Source organism: Castanea sativa, chromosome 12, assembly GCF_040712315.1.
Source record: "Castanea sativa cultivar Marrone di Chiusa Pesio chromosome 12, ASM4071231v1".
In the NCBI taxonomy this organism is placed as follows: domain Eukaryota; kingdom Viridiplantae; phylum Streptophyta; class Magnoliopsida; order Fagales; family Fagaceae; genus Castanea; species Castanea sativa.
In genome coordinates, this window is record NC_134024.1 from 13700248 (window position 1) to 13717490 (window position 17243).

Below are 17243 nucleotides of genomic sequence, written 5' to 3' on the forward strand. Positions count from 1 at the left end.
TCGATAGGATTCCTCAAACGAGATTGAAGCATTGCTTATGAGAGGCTAACAATTGTGCTGATGCTTTGACAAGAAGATGAGTGAAATTGCTACCAAGATTAATGGTCTCTTTAGATAAAGCGGGAGCAATAGGGAGTAGAGTAAAATTGGTTAAAAATTAGGCTCATTTCCAACCAACTCTACTCTACTCGACTCTCCTCTACTCCCCTCCCTTCCCTTCGTACCAAACAGACCATAGGTTCTTTTCTATTTTCCTCCTTTTGATGCATAAATGCTTATAAAACTTCTTCTTCCTTTTTTAAGTAAATGCTTCTAAAACTGGACGTTAAGGATTTCATTCTTTTTAATTATCCTCTTTTTGATATATATATATATATATATATATATATATATATATATATATATATATATATCTCTCTCTCTCTCTCTCTCTCTCTCTCTCTCTCTCTCTCTCTCTCTCTCTCTCTCTCTCTCTCTCTCTCTCAACATGGATGCCATTGCTTTAGCAATGCTACTGTTCTTTCCTTGCAATAATATTTCCTTCATTACAAAAAAAGATATAGTGATATCTAGACTAATATAAATTTATATGTGAAAACATTTATTAACATTTATTGATATAATAAGATATTATTTTTGGCTTTATTTTTTTTAATACTACATACCTTTTATTAATGAGAAATGCTACAACTACAATATTTTCACAACAAATTATAAGTGATTAACTGTTATTGGTACTAACTTGAACTTACCACTGAAATTATTTTTTTGCCCACTAATAACAACCCGTAATAACTTACCACATAATATTTATTATAAAAATATTGTAGACATAACATTTCTCAATTGTTATGTATATTACACAAACACGCGGGTGTATATAGGGGGATTGAGATCCCGTGCAATAGGTATTGCACGGGGTGCAATAGTTTCAATCCCAATTGTTACTTTTATCCAACGCATAACAAATTGACACCTAATAATGATAGGTCAACGATCCGCGTGACACCCATTTTCTGCCCTTTCTCTGCTCTCTTCTCTTCACCTTCAGTATCCTAAAAAAATTATTAAAAAAAAAAAAAAACTCTCTTTCTTCAAATCTTTCTCTACTCAAAATTCAAAAACTATTTTCCATCAGATCACACCATTGTTGGATCTTCATGGCTACAACTAGTAGCCATCGCGTCCCACACCTCCACTGCCGACACTAGTTCCGGTAAGTTTTGGTCTCTCCTTAGTTACCGAAACCCTTAGAATTTTGTTTAGTGACTGGGTTTCCTTTTTGAGTATAAAGCTTGATAATTTGCTTGGGTTTGAAAAATTGGGGCTTTTGGTATGGTGGAATGTGTTTTGATTAAGTATTCACTTGTAGTTGTTGTGTAGAATATTCCCTAAACATCATTTTATATCATTCATTTCTATTTCTTTCCCTCCACAAATTATTAATGAAATAGATGTGAAATACTAATTTTATCCTTACTTTGAGAAAAACAAATAAAAGATGAATGATATCATAATAAAATTATATATATTTATTTCATTTTCCTTCCATTCATCTATAAACTTCCAACCACACCATAGAAAATATATCATATATTCATTTCTTTTCATGCATTTATAAATTGGAAATGCCTATAAAAAAAACATAAACATCATTAAATTTTATGATTGAAAATTTTAAAATATTATTCTAATAAAATAATTGATGGTGAGCTAAAAAAATTGAACTCTAATTCGTCCATAAGAGGCATCCAGAGCAGAAAAGGCATACCACATAAGAAGGTTGTCCATAGCAGGACGACCGTCCATGGGAATGAGGGTCGTCCATCAGGAAGGCTCCTGGACGACCCCCTAACACTTAGGACATGCTATCGTTCCAAAACATGAGGAAGACCCAGGTTCATTTCTACGACTCATTAAATATTTAACTTCCGATGACAGTTATAACTCCCATGGCGGTTGTGGAAGTTATTCTTGAACCCCCTGACTCCTAAAATACAAAGGAAGTTACAAATATCATAACCGTTTCTGAGGCACACTATATAAACACCCATTCAGACCAGATAAAGGTACGTTTTTACAATTCCTAAAAAGTTGGAACTCTAGAATTTGATAGAGAAACTAACTTTGGCATCAGAGGGTTCTTGGCTGGTCCACCCTGGTCACCTTTGACCACTTGTTCTTTCTTTTTCAGGCCTTCAAAACAGTCGCTAGCCCTTTAAAGCCTGAAGCATCCAGTCTACTGATTTTCTTTGCATCATCAATTGGCGCTGTCTATGGGAAATACGATTTTCGATTACTTGTGTTTTCACAATTCGACTTCCCAGACAAAAGATTGTATGGTTCATACAAGATCAAGACTACTAGCCTAGGCCACCAGGAGAGTAGTGATGCTTCTAGTAATCCCCACCGTGATAGTCAGCCAGCCCCTATCATGCAACTGCCTTCCATTCAATATATACAGTTCATGGATGCCTCCATGGCGGAACTAACCCGTCAGAACCAAGAGTTGACTAGGGAGATTAGTCTAAGGAGGCAACACCATGGACAACATCCGGAAGGGCAAGCTTAGAGTCTCGAAGGTAGAGGAGAAAATGCTGAACCCGAGAACCATTCAAGGGGTACCACTTCAAGAAGGGTGCCGCATTTGGAGAGGGAGATGGACCAGATGAGAATAACTATGGATGAAATGAGGGAGAACATGAGGACGGCGAACCCCGTAGATGACTTAGTTCACCAAACGGATTCTCCTTTCACGACTTTCATCAATAGTCATCCCCTACCTCTAAAATTCAAGATGTCTTCCTTGGATTCATGTGATGGAACGCATGACCCATTTGATCATATCGCCACCTTCAAGACTACCATGCACCTTCAGGGGGTTCCAGACGAGATTATGTGTAGAGTGTTCCCTACCACCCTCAAAGGGCCAGCGCGGGTGTGGTTTAGCAAGATACCCTCAAACACTGTGGGCTCATTCGAAGAATTAAGTAAGTTGTTTGTCAACAATTTTATCGGAGGACAACACCACAAGCGTTCCTCTTCCAGTCTGTTAACAATAGAACAAGGGAAAAATGAGAGTTTGCAGTCCTTCATTACCCGGTTCAATAAAGAAGCCTTGACAGTGGATGAAATGGATGACAAATTACTATTGGCTGCCTTCCACAAGGATGGATGGATGCAGAGCAAATGATAGCAAGATACAAAAATCTCATGGCTAGGCAGCATGATGCCATGGTAAAACCCAGGCGTTTCAACATTGGGGACCTCGTCCTTAAAAGGATATCCTAGGCAACTAAGAACCCGGCTCATGGAAAACTATGACCCAATTGGAAAGGACCCTATAAGGTAATCAACTGCAAGAGGCAGGAGTCATACTACTTGGAAGCTCTGGATGGCCGAAAACTAGAACATCCTTGGAACGTGGAGCATCTGAGAAGGTACTATCAATAAAGGGTGAGCTTGGACGAGAATTACCATGGACGAGCGTCATGGATGAGGTTATAGCTATGATCTACATATTTATTCATGTTTACTATTATTACGTGTTTTTACTACTACTATTACATGTTTTTAAGAAAAATAAAAAGTGCACTAGTTCCTAACTTTTGCATCGTCTACGGACAAATTTGTGAAGGACAAAGTCATGTACTTGTATTTTAATTTCCTAAGGCACTAGCTTCTAAGTGTGTGTCATATTTGTGGATGATGTTTATATAATAAATATGGTTTGGATTTCCAATGTATTTGATGCATGAATCTAATCTCCATAATTTCACCCACAAGAAGGATAAGGCCTAGGACGAACAAAAATCTCTGGACGCGGGGATGTAACGTTTATAAGCTTTCTTCGAAATAAGGATAAAGCAAAGAAAAATATGCTAAGGCATGCTCGTCTAGTCAATGGACGAGAAAGTTTATACTCGTCCAAAGGATGAAATTAAACCTTAAGCATGAATGCCCATGAAATGGACAAAGGAATGCATCCATATAAAAGTATATTTAAATATTTAATGGATAGACATACCTAGCCAAGGCAATCCAACATTCTGGACGAGTTGAATGCTAAAGACATCTTATCTAAAGACGGAGGTAAACTGTCTAGCTTTTGGACGAGGAAAAGAACTGGAAAACCAGTCATTCATAGGACAAGTTTCACTTGAAAAATTAAAGATTGGCAAACATGTTAAACATAAAAAGAAACGAGCGGACGGACCACTTCAAAACCAGTGTAACATGAATAGTGAAAACAAGGGATGAACTCGTCCATACAATAACAATCAATTATGGTAAAAATAAACATTCATTTAAGTTTGAAAAGGGTAGGCGGCCACCGTCCAAAAACCCTTGCAAAGTAAAAGCCTAAAAAGACAATTGTTTGGAAACTCGTCCAAAGTATTCTAGACGAGTGAAATATACTCAAATAAATTTTAAAATGGTCCTAAATGGTGGACCTCATAAAAAAGACAGAAGGTAAACTGGTCAAATTCTTATGCTTTTTCTGATGGATCCTCTCCAGTCTTGGACTCGTCCTAGGCTGGCTGGGTTGTGGCGTCATCCTCGATATTGACGTCTTCAGAACTTGTCAGGAGGAAAGAGCTAGCAGCACCACCAAGTTGAAGTTTGATGGAGCTAAAGTCAACTTCAGGAAATTTTTCCTTAGTGTCCATAAGAAAATCTTCAAACCCAGATACATAGTTGGCGTCTAACAGATCAATCAATTACTTAGAAACTCTGAACTCCTCCACTGCACCTTCTTTGGCTTTCTCAAGAGAACTACTCAGCTCATCAGTCTTTTTCTGAAGGTAATCAAGACGAGTGTCCTTTTCGACAATATCAGCTTTTAACTCTTCGACAAGATTCCGCAGCTCCTTGGCTTCGTCCCTAACCTTAGCTGCTACTTCAGCCCAGCCCTTGCAATCATTCTTGACTTCCTTGATCCTTTTTTCTAGTAAGATCCTCGTCTTGTCCAGCTTTGTAGCCTGTCTGGACGCGGCGATGAACTTCGACATAGCCTGCACAAGTGATCAGAAATTTTTGTTAAAGGAAATAAACTAGGCGTATATATATGCTGTGACAACAAGGACGAGATAAAAGTAAAGGAGAGGAAAGATTTCTTTTTTTTACTTACCTTGAAAAGATTGTGAACACCTAAGTGCTCAAATTCTCTCAAGGACATGTCATAGCGTGCGGCCACGTCCTCGCCAGTCACAACCTTCTCAAATCTCTCCCAAGCCAAATCCTCATTTTCGACAATGTTCGTAGGGACCTTCTGGGGAGGCTAGGACGAGGTAGGAGAAGTGATCTTGGACGATGGGACGTGAGTAGGCTCGGACGAATCTACGTCCTGTATCTGAATAGACGACTGCTGGGAGGGAGGGGGAATAGGAAGACCAGGTGTCACAACCCTGGCCCTGGATGACCTATGTTTTGCCCTCTTCTCCTTAAAATGGCTGGGGAGATTCTCCAAGTCGATAGCTTTTGATAAATTTCTCTTATCACCAACAGCTGGACGAGGCTGGTTTTCAACCTCCTGCTAGCTTGCCTCGTCCACAACTTCCTTACCTTTGTTCTCTTTCATGATTGCCATCCCTAAAGAAAAAGACATAGTCAACCAAGAGGTAATAAAAGTATGAATCCTTAAAAAAAAAAAAAGAAGGGGGATAAAAAACTTACGCCTGCGGATAGTGAGCTCATGAGCTAAAGATTCTTTGGACGGCTCGGGACCAAGTCCCCAAATTGCAAGACGCTGAAGGCTTACCAAAGAGTGAAAAGCCCTGTTAGTATACAGACGAGCCTTATGGACGCGGTCAAGGTAGAACTTGTTCAAAGTTGGTAGTTTAACACCTATAAAAAAGAGAAAAAAAAAAAAAAAAAAAAAAGAATGAAAAATTGTTAGACGACTACAAGCAAAAAATAAGATATATAATACTGATAGTAAAATAATCATAATGAACATACCTTCAGGACGAAGGTTCCCTAACTCTCCAGTATAGGGGGTAAAAGGATCCTTGCCAACCTCGACAGGGTGTCCAACCCAAAAACCAGAGATGAAAAAAAACTTCATCTTCCAGTTCCTATCTAATGTGACCAAAGATTTTATTAATCTACAATCTCTCCCTCTGGATGTGAATTGGTAAAAACCAAGGGATTAGTTAATTTCCGAGGGTTTGTAACAGTAAAGGAACTCGTCCACAGTAAGAAGACGATTCCCTTCAAACACTTCCCTCTACAAAATTTGCATAGAGACGACAAGTCTCCACGCATTAAGGTTAAATTGGCAAACTCCTAAACCTAATCTAGTAAGTAATTCTCTAGCAAAAGTATTCAAAGGTAACTTGAGACCCCCTAAGAGGTAAGCCTCGTAAATACCTATCTCAAAACAAGGCTGGCAGCACCATTCCCCATGGACGGCTAACCTAGGGTTGAGGTTATCCGGGATTTGGTACCAACTCCTAAGGCCAGTCAATCTCTTCTCGTCTGTCTTGGAAGGAATACCTACAACGCAGCTGTATATAGTCTCTACCTCTTCTACAGGAATGGACGGAGGAACACTTGTTGAGATGCCAGCCAGAGACCCTGAGGCTGCCCTCGTCCTAAGGTGTTCTTGAAAGACCTCTAAGGGAATCCTAAGGACCCCAGACGTGTATTCCTCAGTATCCCCACTACTACTACTGCTATTGCTAAAAGAACCACTATAACTGGAGTCATGATACTCGTCTATAGCTTTCTTTACACTATTACTAGACGAGGAAACCAAAACCTCAAACATACCGAAATTTGAAGGAAAGCCTAAGAAGGGGGATGAGGAGATTACCTGGCTCTAGACGAAGGAAACACTAAGAACGCTGGAATACTTCTAGACGAGGCAATGGACAAGGAATGTCAAAGAAGAAAATTTGGAAAATATAAAGGGTACGAGAGGAATTCCACTATTTATAGGCGTTGAAAATTGGTATCTGAAACAACATGACCAACCAGGATACGCCACGTGGCATTTTCCTTGAAAACTTAAACCGACGCAACAAGTCGCCAATGAAACTGCAACACGTGGCACGATCCGAGACAACAAAATTCAACCATTAAATTGTGACACATGGAACAATATCTGATTACTAATATGAAAACACGCATCCAAAGAACAACAGTAGATCCTCCAATGCTCTGGATGACCCTTGGACTAGGGGGCAACTAATAGTGAGCTAAGAAAATTGAACTCCAATTCGTCCATAAGAGGCATTCAGAGCAGAAAAGGCATACCACATAAGAAGGCCATCCATAGTAAGACGACTGTCCATGGGAATGAGAGTCGTCCATCAGGAAGGCTTTTGGACGACCCCCTAACACTTAAGACATGCTATCGTTCCAAAATATGAGGAAGACCCAGGTTCATTTCTACAACTCGTTAAATACTTAGCTTCCGATGACAATTATAACTTCCATGGTGGTTGTGGAAGTTATTCTTGAACCCCTTGACCTCCTAAAATACAGGGGAAATTACAAATCTCATAACCGTTTCTGGGGCACACTATATAAACACCCATTTAGACCAGATAAAAGTACGTTTTTACAATTCCTACAAAGTTGGAACTTCAGAACTTGAGAGAGAAACCAACTTTGGCATTGGAGGGTTCTTAGCCAGTCCACCCCAGTCACCTTTGATCACTTTTTCTTTCTTTTTCAGGTTTTCAAAACAGTCGCTAACTCTTTGAAGCCCGAAGCATCCAATTTACTGATTTTCTTCGCATTGTCAATAATTATTACTAATTAAAAGTTTAGAACCTTCTATAAATAAAAAATTATTATTCTTAATAAAACTACACTTGTATATAAATATAACTATATATTAGCAACCAAAAAAAAAAAAAAGCATTACACTTGTGTAAGTTTAACTCGAACATGGTTTCAAAAAAAAAAAAAATTAACTCGAACATATATTTGCTTTCAAAAAAAAAAAAAAACTCGAACATATATACTTTTCCATACCTTTCACAGAACTGTGAGTCCAGTCGGTGGCTTCGAACATCTCTCTCTCTCTCTCTCTCTCTCTCTCTCTCTCTCGCTATAAGTGATTATTTTTTTTAAGCCTAGCTTTAGAGTTTAGATCCGTCTCTTCTCTACTCAAAAAGGTAAATTCTTTTCTTTCTGTTCTATTGTATGTATGCAAATCAGTGGCGGCACCACGTTATGGTCAGGGTGTTCCCAGGAACACCCTGACTTGAAATTTATATATACAATTTTTTTTTTTTTTACCCTTAAAAAATAAAATAGGAACACCCTCAATTAAAATGAGGAACACCCTTACATTAAAAATATATATATATTTGTTCTACTTTCAAGCCAAAAAAAAAAACCCAAAAAAAAATTTCAACTAAAATCTGAAAAAAAAAAAAAATTATAACAGAGAAAAAAAAATGTAAGAGCAAAACAGATCACAGCAAGCCCAACATCAAGCCCACTGCCCACGGCAAGCCCAACAGAGACAGAGGAAGCAAACCCACAGTTTCTCAACCAAAAAAAAAAATTACAGACCCATCAGAAACCTCAAATCAGTTATCAGAGTTCAGTACCTTATCACTAAAGCTCTTCTCAAAAAAATTAAAAAAATTAGTAAAGCTAAGCAAACCTAAAAAGGAGAAACTGAGCAACGGCGCTCCCCTGACCATAACAGAGAAACAGATCGGTCCAGCTCCAGTCGCTCATCGGAGATCGGCCTCGTCGCATCGGAGACGGAGATCGGTCCGCAACTCCGCATCATCCCAGTCACAGCGCTCATCGTCGCCATCGCCATCGCCGTCGCCATCCCAGGTATTTCTCTCTCTTTTTCTCTCTGACTCTCTGTCTCTCTCTCGCCTCTCAGTCTCTCACTCTCTCTATACTCTCTCAAATCTGAAATGAAGATAGGAATAAATGAATGAAAATGAAACTTATAACTGTGTGCCTTTAATCTTTATTTATGACTCTCTCTCTCTTTAGTCATTATTAAATTTATGACTTTGTCTCCTTGTTTGTCTCATTGTTGAACTGGTGATCCGTGATTGGCTAGCTGATTCCAGCAGCACTCAGTTTTGTGTTTTTTTTTTTTTTTTTTATTTAAAAAAACAAGCACTTAGTAACACTTTAACTTTATTATTTTCTTTACTTTTTAAATTTGACATTTTGCTTTTGGCTTTATCTTATGATTGAATCTTATCCGTTGGTTAGTGTGTAAATTGAAATGTGTTGGCGTTGGTGTTGGTGTTGCCGTGTTGGACTGTTGGTGTGTATTGATATTGGACTCAACTCAAAGACATTAATTGTCTTTTAGCGTTATTGTGATTTGTAAAATTGTGATTGTGAAATTTTCTGATTGGTAGCTAGTTTTTGTGAAATTTTCTGATTGTCTTTTAGCGTTAATAATTTAATTAATCAATACATTATAAAAGACAAAAAAAATTAAATTATGTTAGACTAAACAACAATTAATAATCTTATAATTAATGAAACAATAATATAACAAATTATAATTTATAAAAGACAAACAAATTAATGAAACAACTAAATAATAATAATTATTTATTTATTGATATTTCAAATAAACTTATAATTTATTGTTTATTCTTTTGCTAGAATTATGGACAAATACTTGATAAAAAAACCACGTACCCAAGATTCATCTCTTATGCAAGGTTCATCTCCTGTGCAAGATTCATCTCCATCTTCTAAGCGAAGTCGTGTTGACTTTAACTTAGAAAATCTTCCTTCAGATCCTGGGCTACGACAAAAGATATCATCTTATCATCCTAATAATCATGATGAAATAAGAAGATATTATTTAGGAAAATGCCCTTGTCGACCTCCTCATGATTACCCGGTATCATATTTTTCTGGAAAGCCCCGTCAATTTAAAGTCGAATGGTATGAAACTAGAAATTGGTTGGAATATAGTATAGCCAAAGATGCAGCATTTTGTTTTTATTGCTACCTATTTGGGAAAGATGTTGGTAAGCAAGGAGGAGGTGACACTTTTGTAACGAAGGGATTCAGACTTTGGAATCAGCTTGGGAAGTTAGATTCCCATGTTGGAGGAGTTAATAGTGCTCATAACCAAGCTGTCAAGAAGAGTGAAGATTTACAGAAGGAAAAGCAACACATTCAAAGTGTCTTGGTTAAGCAATCAAATCAAGATAAAGCTGAATATTGGATTCAATTAAATGCAATAGTTGATTGCGTAAGATTCCTTTTATTCCGAGGATTAACTTTTCGTGGTCATGATGAATCTCAAGGTTCAAGTGATAAAGGAAATTTCCTTGAGCTTCTACAATTTTTGGGGGATCACAATGAATCTATCAATGAAGTGATGCAAAATACTTGGAAAAATTGCAAGCTTACCCATCCTGATATTCAAAAAGACATGGTGAATGCAATTGCACATGAAACATCCAAAGCCATCATCGAGGATCTTGGCTATAGGTTCTTTTCAATATTAGTTGATGAGTCACGTAATATCTCAGTGAAAGAACAAATGGCACTCGTTCTTCGTTATGTGAACAAACAAGGAATTATTATAGAGCGGTTCCTTGGTATTGTACATGTTGCAAGTACCACCGCTTTGTCACTCAAATGTGCTATTGAAGGTTTACTTTGTAAACATAATTTGAGTTTATCGAGACTACGTGGGCAAGGTTATGACGGAGCTAGTAATATGCAAGGTGATATCAATGGTCTCAAAACTTTAATTTTGAAAGAGAATAAGTCAGCATTTTATGTCCATTGTTTTGCTCATCAACTTCAATTGACACTTGTTGCCGTTGCTAAAAATCACATTAACATTGCTGATTTTTTTTATGTGGTTAGTAATTTAGTAACTGTTGTTAGAGGCTCTTGTAAGAGACGAAATGCTCAATTTGTCAAAATTAAAGAAGATTTAGAGAATGGTGTACGAAGAAGTGGACAAGGTTTGAATCAAGAGGCAAATCTTAAACGTCCTGGTGATACATGTTGGGATCATATTATGGGACTATTCTCAACTTGATTTTGATGTTCTCTGCTGTTGCTGATGTACTTGAGATTATTGAAGAAGATGGGCTCTCCGACCAAAAAGTTGAAGCTCGATCTATTATGAGGTCAATTCTATCTTTTGAATTTGTTTTTGCTCTACACTTGATGAAAAACATTTTAGGGATCACAAATGAGTTGTCAATAGCATTGCAAAAAAAAAATCAAGATATAGTAAATGCTATGGATCTTGTTAAAGTGTCTAAGCAACGATTGCAAGTGATGAGAGATGATGAATGGACATCTTTATTGACTGAAGTGTCTTCATTTTGTGTCACACATGAAATTCCTATCTTAAACATGGATGAAATATTTGTAGTTAGTGGGAGGCCGCGACGCAACACCCAACAAAATACAAATTTACATCATTATCGTGTTGAGCTATTCTACACAGTCATAGATATGCAACTTCAAGAGCTAAACAATCGTTTTTCAGAGGTGAATACCGATTTGCTAATTTGTATGGCTTGCTTGAATCCAAGTAATTCATTTGTGGCTTTTGATAAGGAAAAGTTAATACATCTAGCAAAGTTCTATCCGTATGATTTTCCTGGGACAGATATCTTGGCACTTGACTCTCAGCTTCAGAATTTCATTTTTGATATGCGCAACAATGACTTGTTTTTAGAGCTTCAAGGAGTTAGTGAACTTGCTGAAAAGTTAGTGAGCACGAGGAAGCATGAGACTTATCTATTAGTCTATTTGCTTGTGAAGTTAGCGTTGACCCTTCCTGTTGCTACTGCAACAGTAGAAAGAAGTTTTTCAGCAATGAAATATATAAAGAATGAACTGCGCAATCGAATGGGAGATCAGTGGATGAATGATTGCTTGGTTTTATATATTGAAAAAGATATAGCTTGTAGCATTGATAATGAGACTATCATACAACGATTTCAAAATATGAAAAATCGTAGAAGGCAATTGTAAATTTTATGTATTTACATGTTTTTTGATTGTTGTTGTCAATATATAAAATTTTCTTTTTATTAGATCGTGTAATTTATACTTATTAAGGAACACCCTGGAAAAAATTCCTAGAGCCGCCACTGATGCAAATTCTTTTGTTTTAATTTCGTTATTATTAATGATTTGTCTTCTTGATAAATTTTACGTTGTTGATTATTTTTCTCTGTCAATATTTTAAGGAATTGTTGCATTCAATAATCCATCCTATGATATATATATATATATATATATATATTAGAGATTTTTTTTTTAATCTGTTGACTTTTACGGTTTTACCATTCGATTATCAATAATTTTGCTTCATGCCCACTTTATAGTCTTTGGTTAATCACACGAAAAAACATGTCTTTGTTGAAAATAGAGAAAAAAGATTGCAACTTTTCTTGCTTTCTGCTATAAAAAGATGCAGAATTTTGTTTTTCGCTGGTAATCTGGTTGAATTTTAAGGAAAATGATATGTGCTTCAATTCTCTGTAACACGCTAATTAGGTTTTATTTTTTATTTTTCCAATGCTATTTAGGTTTCAATTTGCTAGGTGGGTTTCGATAAATTTTAATATGCGTAGAATGGATAATAGAGGTGACTTCAGACAAAGGCTTGGGCTTAAGATTTCCATAAACATTCTCAACCTGTTGGATGACCCATCTGACCTTGTCCGCGCTTGTGCTGTTTCGCGTTCTTGGAGTCGATTTGGTAAGTTTATTGTGTTAAAAGAATCAAGCTGAGTTGGGTTTAATTGTCTGTTGTTAGGGTGTTTAAGTTTAATTAAGGAGGAAACATAGACTATAACTTCGGATAGAATAGGATGGCAGAAAGGAATTCATGTAGCTAACCTTGATTAGTCTTTTGAGGATCTATAATCAACCCCAGAATTTTGGGCCTTAGGCTTGGTTGTTGTAGGATGTTTTTCTTCTTGATTTAGTAGATTTTTAGGTTTCTTATCTGCTTCTTATGTCTTTGGTTTCATTTTTTTTTATTGGGTAAGTTATGCGCATACATATCTGGTTGTCTTCAACCCACAACCTCACCCGACACCTTTCTCTTACAAGAAGAGGAGGTTTTACTTGAGCTAAAATTAGTTCATTGGCTTGCTCTCATTGGAATTATCGACCATAAATTTCGGTTCCCAATGCTTTTTGACCGACATGGTTGGATGCCTGCATCTAGTTCATGATTTGTATATAGTTGCATTTTTTTTGGGGGTGGGGGGGTTGGGGGGCCGAAACATCATTGCAAATATTAAGTTTACCAATTTGAGAGTAGTGAACTATATATATATATATATATATATATATATATATATATATATATATATATATATATATATATCTATATATTTGATTCTGTATCCCCAATGTGAAGTTCCTTTTTCAAAACATCTATCAAATTTAGTTACCTAAATAGGGAATTTCATAATTTAGATTATACAGGGAAATTTTTGACTTTAGTATGTGACCAATGCAAATTGGTTATAATATAAGGTTTGCTGTATTTATAAAATTCCAAAAATAAATAAATAAAATTAAAAAATCAAGGTTTGCTGTAAATTTTTTTTGATAAGTAAAGGGAGAAGCAAAGGTTTGCTGTAAATGACTAACTGGTGCATTTCAGAGATATTATTACTAAGATTCTCCTCTGTGGCTCAAAGGCCATATTTTAGAACTGGCTCATCACTTTCCATCTAATTAACTTAAAAGTCTCTTATTAAAAGCAGCAAGGGGCATGGTACCTACATGGGTATTTATCTCATGGCAGTTTGCCTAGTTACTTTACTTTGAAAAAATAAAAAAATAAATCGGTAAAGGAAATTAAGTAGAATATAAACCTTTGTTTTTTTCTTCTTCTTCTTACTATAATTAATGAAGTGGAAAAAAAAATCAAATGCAAGTTAATTACCTCTTCAATACCTTGATCCCATTACAGAGCTTATCAATCAATAGGAATAACATTTTGCATGTTAACTCAGAATGTCATTCCTATCAATCAAATAGGAATGGCATTTAATTACAACAATAGATTAAAATCAGTATGCCATTGAACTGTGTAATGTGTTGTTTTCTTGTGTGATACTGATGTGGTTTCTTAATCTTCGTGCAGTGATTGAAAACAGTCTTTGTAAGCAGCTATGCTTGAAATTGTTTCCTGAACTATCTAGTGTTACACAAGTTATTGAAGTGGAGAACTTGATAGAACCTGTGAAATTCAGTGCTGGTGGTTCTCCAGAGTGGGAACGCCTTAAGAGGGATAATAGAGTGTATGCCTTCTTTGCCCAAGGTCTTACACCTTTGATAAAAAAAGATTGCATAATAGAGCCCATTAGTGCATCAAGCACTGATAATTACCCTGATGAAAGAATACAGAATACCTTGGAACCAGAGGATAGAATTGGGTACAGAGCTTCATACTGGTCGAGTAAAGGAGAAAGTGATCCCAATGTTCCTGAGATATTAACGTATAAGTTGGTTGCCCAATTGTGTGTTGTTACTGAAATCCAAGTTCAACCATTCCAAGGTTAATTCCAATGGCCTGTGGATTTGTTGTTCTCTATGATCTGGACTCTGGACGTTTTTCTAACTGACAGATTTTTTATTTATTTTTATAAAAATAACTGACAGAGATAATATGTTTACGTATCAGCATATTTTCAGTATGGCTTCCCTATATATTCATCTAAGGCAGTTCGATTTAGACTGGGCTATTCCAGACATCCATTGGAATTGGACGATGACACCAGAGAGGGTATGTTAATTCATCACCAATGGAGCGATGATGATTTTATCTGGACGTATACTTCACCAGAGTTTCCAGTGGCTCAGGTGAGTTGCACTGTTGCTTACATTGTTCAGTCTGAAAGGTGGAGGTGATGGATTCCGAGGCATTTTCTTTTGGTTTACTTAACTCGCTAAACAAGAATTACTAAGCCTAGATAGAATTCACTTTTTGTAAGCACTGTTTCTTGCTTGCATTTATTATTATTATTATTTCTTTTCAATTCCAGAAATCTCAGACCTGTCTGTTTTAATGCAAAATTGCAAATATTGCTATTGAAACTTTGACCTGCGCCTACATTCATGGCTTTTCTATGGTATTTTGTATTCTAGTGAACTGGCTATATGCAATATGAAATGAATATTTATACTGGTAAGTTTCATGAGCAAGCATATATATTTTGAGTTCCATAGGGCTCCAAGTTGGCTTGGGACTGCATTGCATTATTATTTGTAACAGGCCTGCTTGACTTCGTGATGAAACAGGAGAACGAATTGCAAAAGTTCAAGTTACCAGAAGCTGTTCTTTGCATTGGAGGGATTTTGCAGGTCGAGCTCATGGGTCGGGTTCAGAAACAAGAAATGGATGGATTGTATTATATATGGTCAGTTTCTCACTGTTTCAAGGCTCCTTCAAAACTTGGTCCAAGGGACATGTTTTGCCTTTCTTTTGCATAATCAGGTTGTTTTGCTTGTTTTCTTTTCATGTTGTGATGCAGTGTCTCCCATGTTCAAGTTGTTGGACGACCACTCTCATCCCCATTTGATATTGATATGCTTGATTCCTCGGGAAAGTGGACCTATAAATACAATCCTTAAACACTGTGTTGCCAGTCTTCAACACAATTGCCAGAGGGAGAAGCAGATACACCTTCTCGCGTGCGTACATTCACTACAAGATTGTTGCAGCTGCTCGGGAATGGACCAGTTGGTAACAATGAATTAGACCAGGAGCCACCTGTGTTGTAGCGGCTGCTTGGAAATGCCATGCATTGGAGGATGAGCCATCCATCTAATACTACAACAACCAAGCCGTGGACCCTAAATTCTGGGGTTGGCTATGGATCCTAAACAAGTTATTCACAATTGGCCACAATGTATAATAAAAATTTATTTTTCTATTTTCCATTTGTTTGTATCACTTATGTTAATCCAGGTGAACTGGATCTATCATGGATTCATCGCACTGCAACAGTGTTGATCAGTGATAACAATTGTGTTTACGCAAATTAGTGTCTTCAAAACCAAACAAGGGATTGGCTCAAATATACTGAGTGGTCTTTGACCCGTTTGATCATGGTTGAATGTGCCCCAATTCGTAAACCGGATCTTGAGAAATTTTTTGCCTCTTGGCATTTTTAATTTTTTTTCCTCAATTGATTTTAAGTAAATGTGACAAAAGCCATGTTGATCAATATTAGTTCTTATTTAACCCAAGTAGGAGCAAACACTTCAATATTTCTGAGTGCTCTATATATATACACACATAGACACAGTTACACACATTTTTGTCTATTTTGGCATGAGTAAAAATTTTATACCTGGGTCGATCTTAGATTTTAGGATTGTAATGCAAGACCTATTCTCTTTTAGTTGGTTTTTAAAGCAGGAGTTAATTTTGATAATTTTTCTTTTTAAAGTTATGGTTATTTCAAGATTTTTGATATATACAATTTCCCTGAGAAAAAGAAACATTCCAGCTCCTTAAAGGACCTATCGCTTTGAATGACAGCTTGTTTGGGACCCGGGGGCAAGTAGTGCTATTCCAAGTCTCTAATAATACACCTAGGACCTGTGGCTTGTGCGGACCACCTAGATCCCACAATTGAAGAAATTTCATATTTTTGTTTGTTTTTACTCTTAGAGCATTCGCATTGAGGATGGTAAATGCGAAAAGATGCTTTTTTTAGCACTTATAACCCAAAAACTCGCTCTATTAAAGAATGCATATGCTAAAAAATTTACAATATTGCTACAGTGTGCTCTCATTTTTGAGATTGCACTGTAGCAAGCTTCTATTTTTTTAAAATATTTTTTCTCTCTCTTCAAACTATCACTATCACTCTCACTCTCTCATTCTCGTTCTCTCTAATCTCTCTTTCTCAAATTCTCCCTTTAGTGGGTTCGATGGGTCTCGATGATTGCAAGTGGGTCTAGGTCCGACGGTGGTTGGGGTTGGTTGAGACCGTGGGTTGAGTTGGTTGAGGCCATGGGTTGAAAATTGGGGTTGAGGTGAGGATCAGGGTTGTTGGGGTGGTGGGTTTTCGCTTCGGTTTGTGCCATGGTTTTTTATTTATTTATTTATTTTGGTGGTTGAGGGTTGAGGTTGTGGTTGGTGGTGGTGGCTGTGGTTAGAGGTGATGAGCTTGACAAGCTCAGGCCATAGAGGTTTTAAGAACAAATATCAGAGAGAGGGAAAAGCTTCTTGGTTTGTGCCGTGGGTTTTTTTTTTTTTTGTGGTTAGGGGTTGA

General features: G+C 36.8%; 3 protein-coding genes across 3 annotated transcripts; all 3 read left to right on the forward strand.

The window, feature by feature from the left end:
- The first annotated feature begins 7968 nt into the window (after positions 1 to 7968).
- Positions 7969 to 16090, forward strand: LOC142618787 (F-box protein At4g00755-like). Its single transcript, XM_075791808.1, has 6 exons — positions 7969 to 8129; positions 12540 to 12697; positions 14102 to 14515; positions 14642 to 14820; positions 15259 to 15377; positions 15492 to 16090. The coding sequence occupies exons 2-6, from the start codon at positions 12562 to 12564 to the stop codon at positions 15589 to 15591; spliced, it is 948 nt and encodes a 315-aa protein (XP_075647923.1). The 5' UTR covers positions 7969 to 8129; positions 12540 to 12561; the 3' UTR covers positions 15592 to 16090.
- LOC142620213 (uncharacterized) lies at positions 9614 to 11014 on the forward strand. Its single transcript, XM_075793613.1, has 2 exons — positions 9614 to 10691; positions 10845 to 11014. Exons 1-2 carry the CDS (start codon positions 9614 to 9616, stop codon positions 11012 to 11014), a joined length of 1248 nt encoding a protein of 415 aa, XP_075649728.1.
- On the forward strand, positions 11221 to 12553 carry LOC142620214 (uncharacterized). The gene is made up of 2 exons (XM_075793614.1): positions 11221 to 11794; positions 12525 to 12553. The coding sequence occupies exons 1-2, from the start codon at positions 11221 to 11223 to the stop codon at positions 12551 to 12553; spliced, it is 603 nt and encodes a 200-aa protein (XP_075649729.1).
- Positions 16091 to 17243: the final 1153 nt, after the last annotated feature.

Coding starts and splice junctions, on each gene's coding strand:
- LOC142620213 (XM_075793613.1), top strand. CDS start 9,614: ATGGACAAATACTTGATAAAAAAACCACGTACCCAAGATTCATCTCTT. Junction 10,692..10,844: donor CGGAGCTAGTAATATGCAAG/GTGATATCAATG, acceptor TTAGTAATTTAG/TAACTGTTGTTAGAGGCTCT.
- LOC142620214 (XM_075793614.1), top strand. CDS start 11,221: ATGGATCTTGTTAAAGTGTCTAAGCAACGATTGCAAGTGATGAGAGAT. Junction 11,795..12,524: donor TACTGCAACAGTAGAAAGAA/GTTTTTCAGCAA, acceptor AATGCTATTTAG/GTTTCAATTTGCTAGGTGGG.
- LOC142618787 (XM_075791808.1), top strand. CDS start 12,562: ATGCGTAGAATGGATAATAGAGGTGACTTCAGACAAAGGCTTGGGCTT. Junction 14,516..14,641: donor CCAAGTTCAACCATTCCAAG/GTTAATTCCAAT, acceptor TTTACGTATCAG/CATATTTTCAGTATGGCTTC. Junction 14,821..15,258: donor CAGAGTTTCCAGTGGCTCAG/GTGAGTTGCACT, acceptor GTGATGAAACAG/GAGAACGAATTGCAAAAGTT.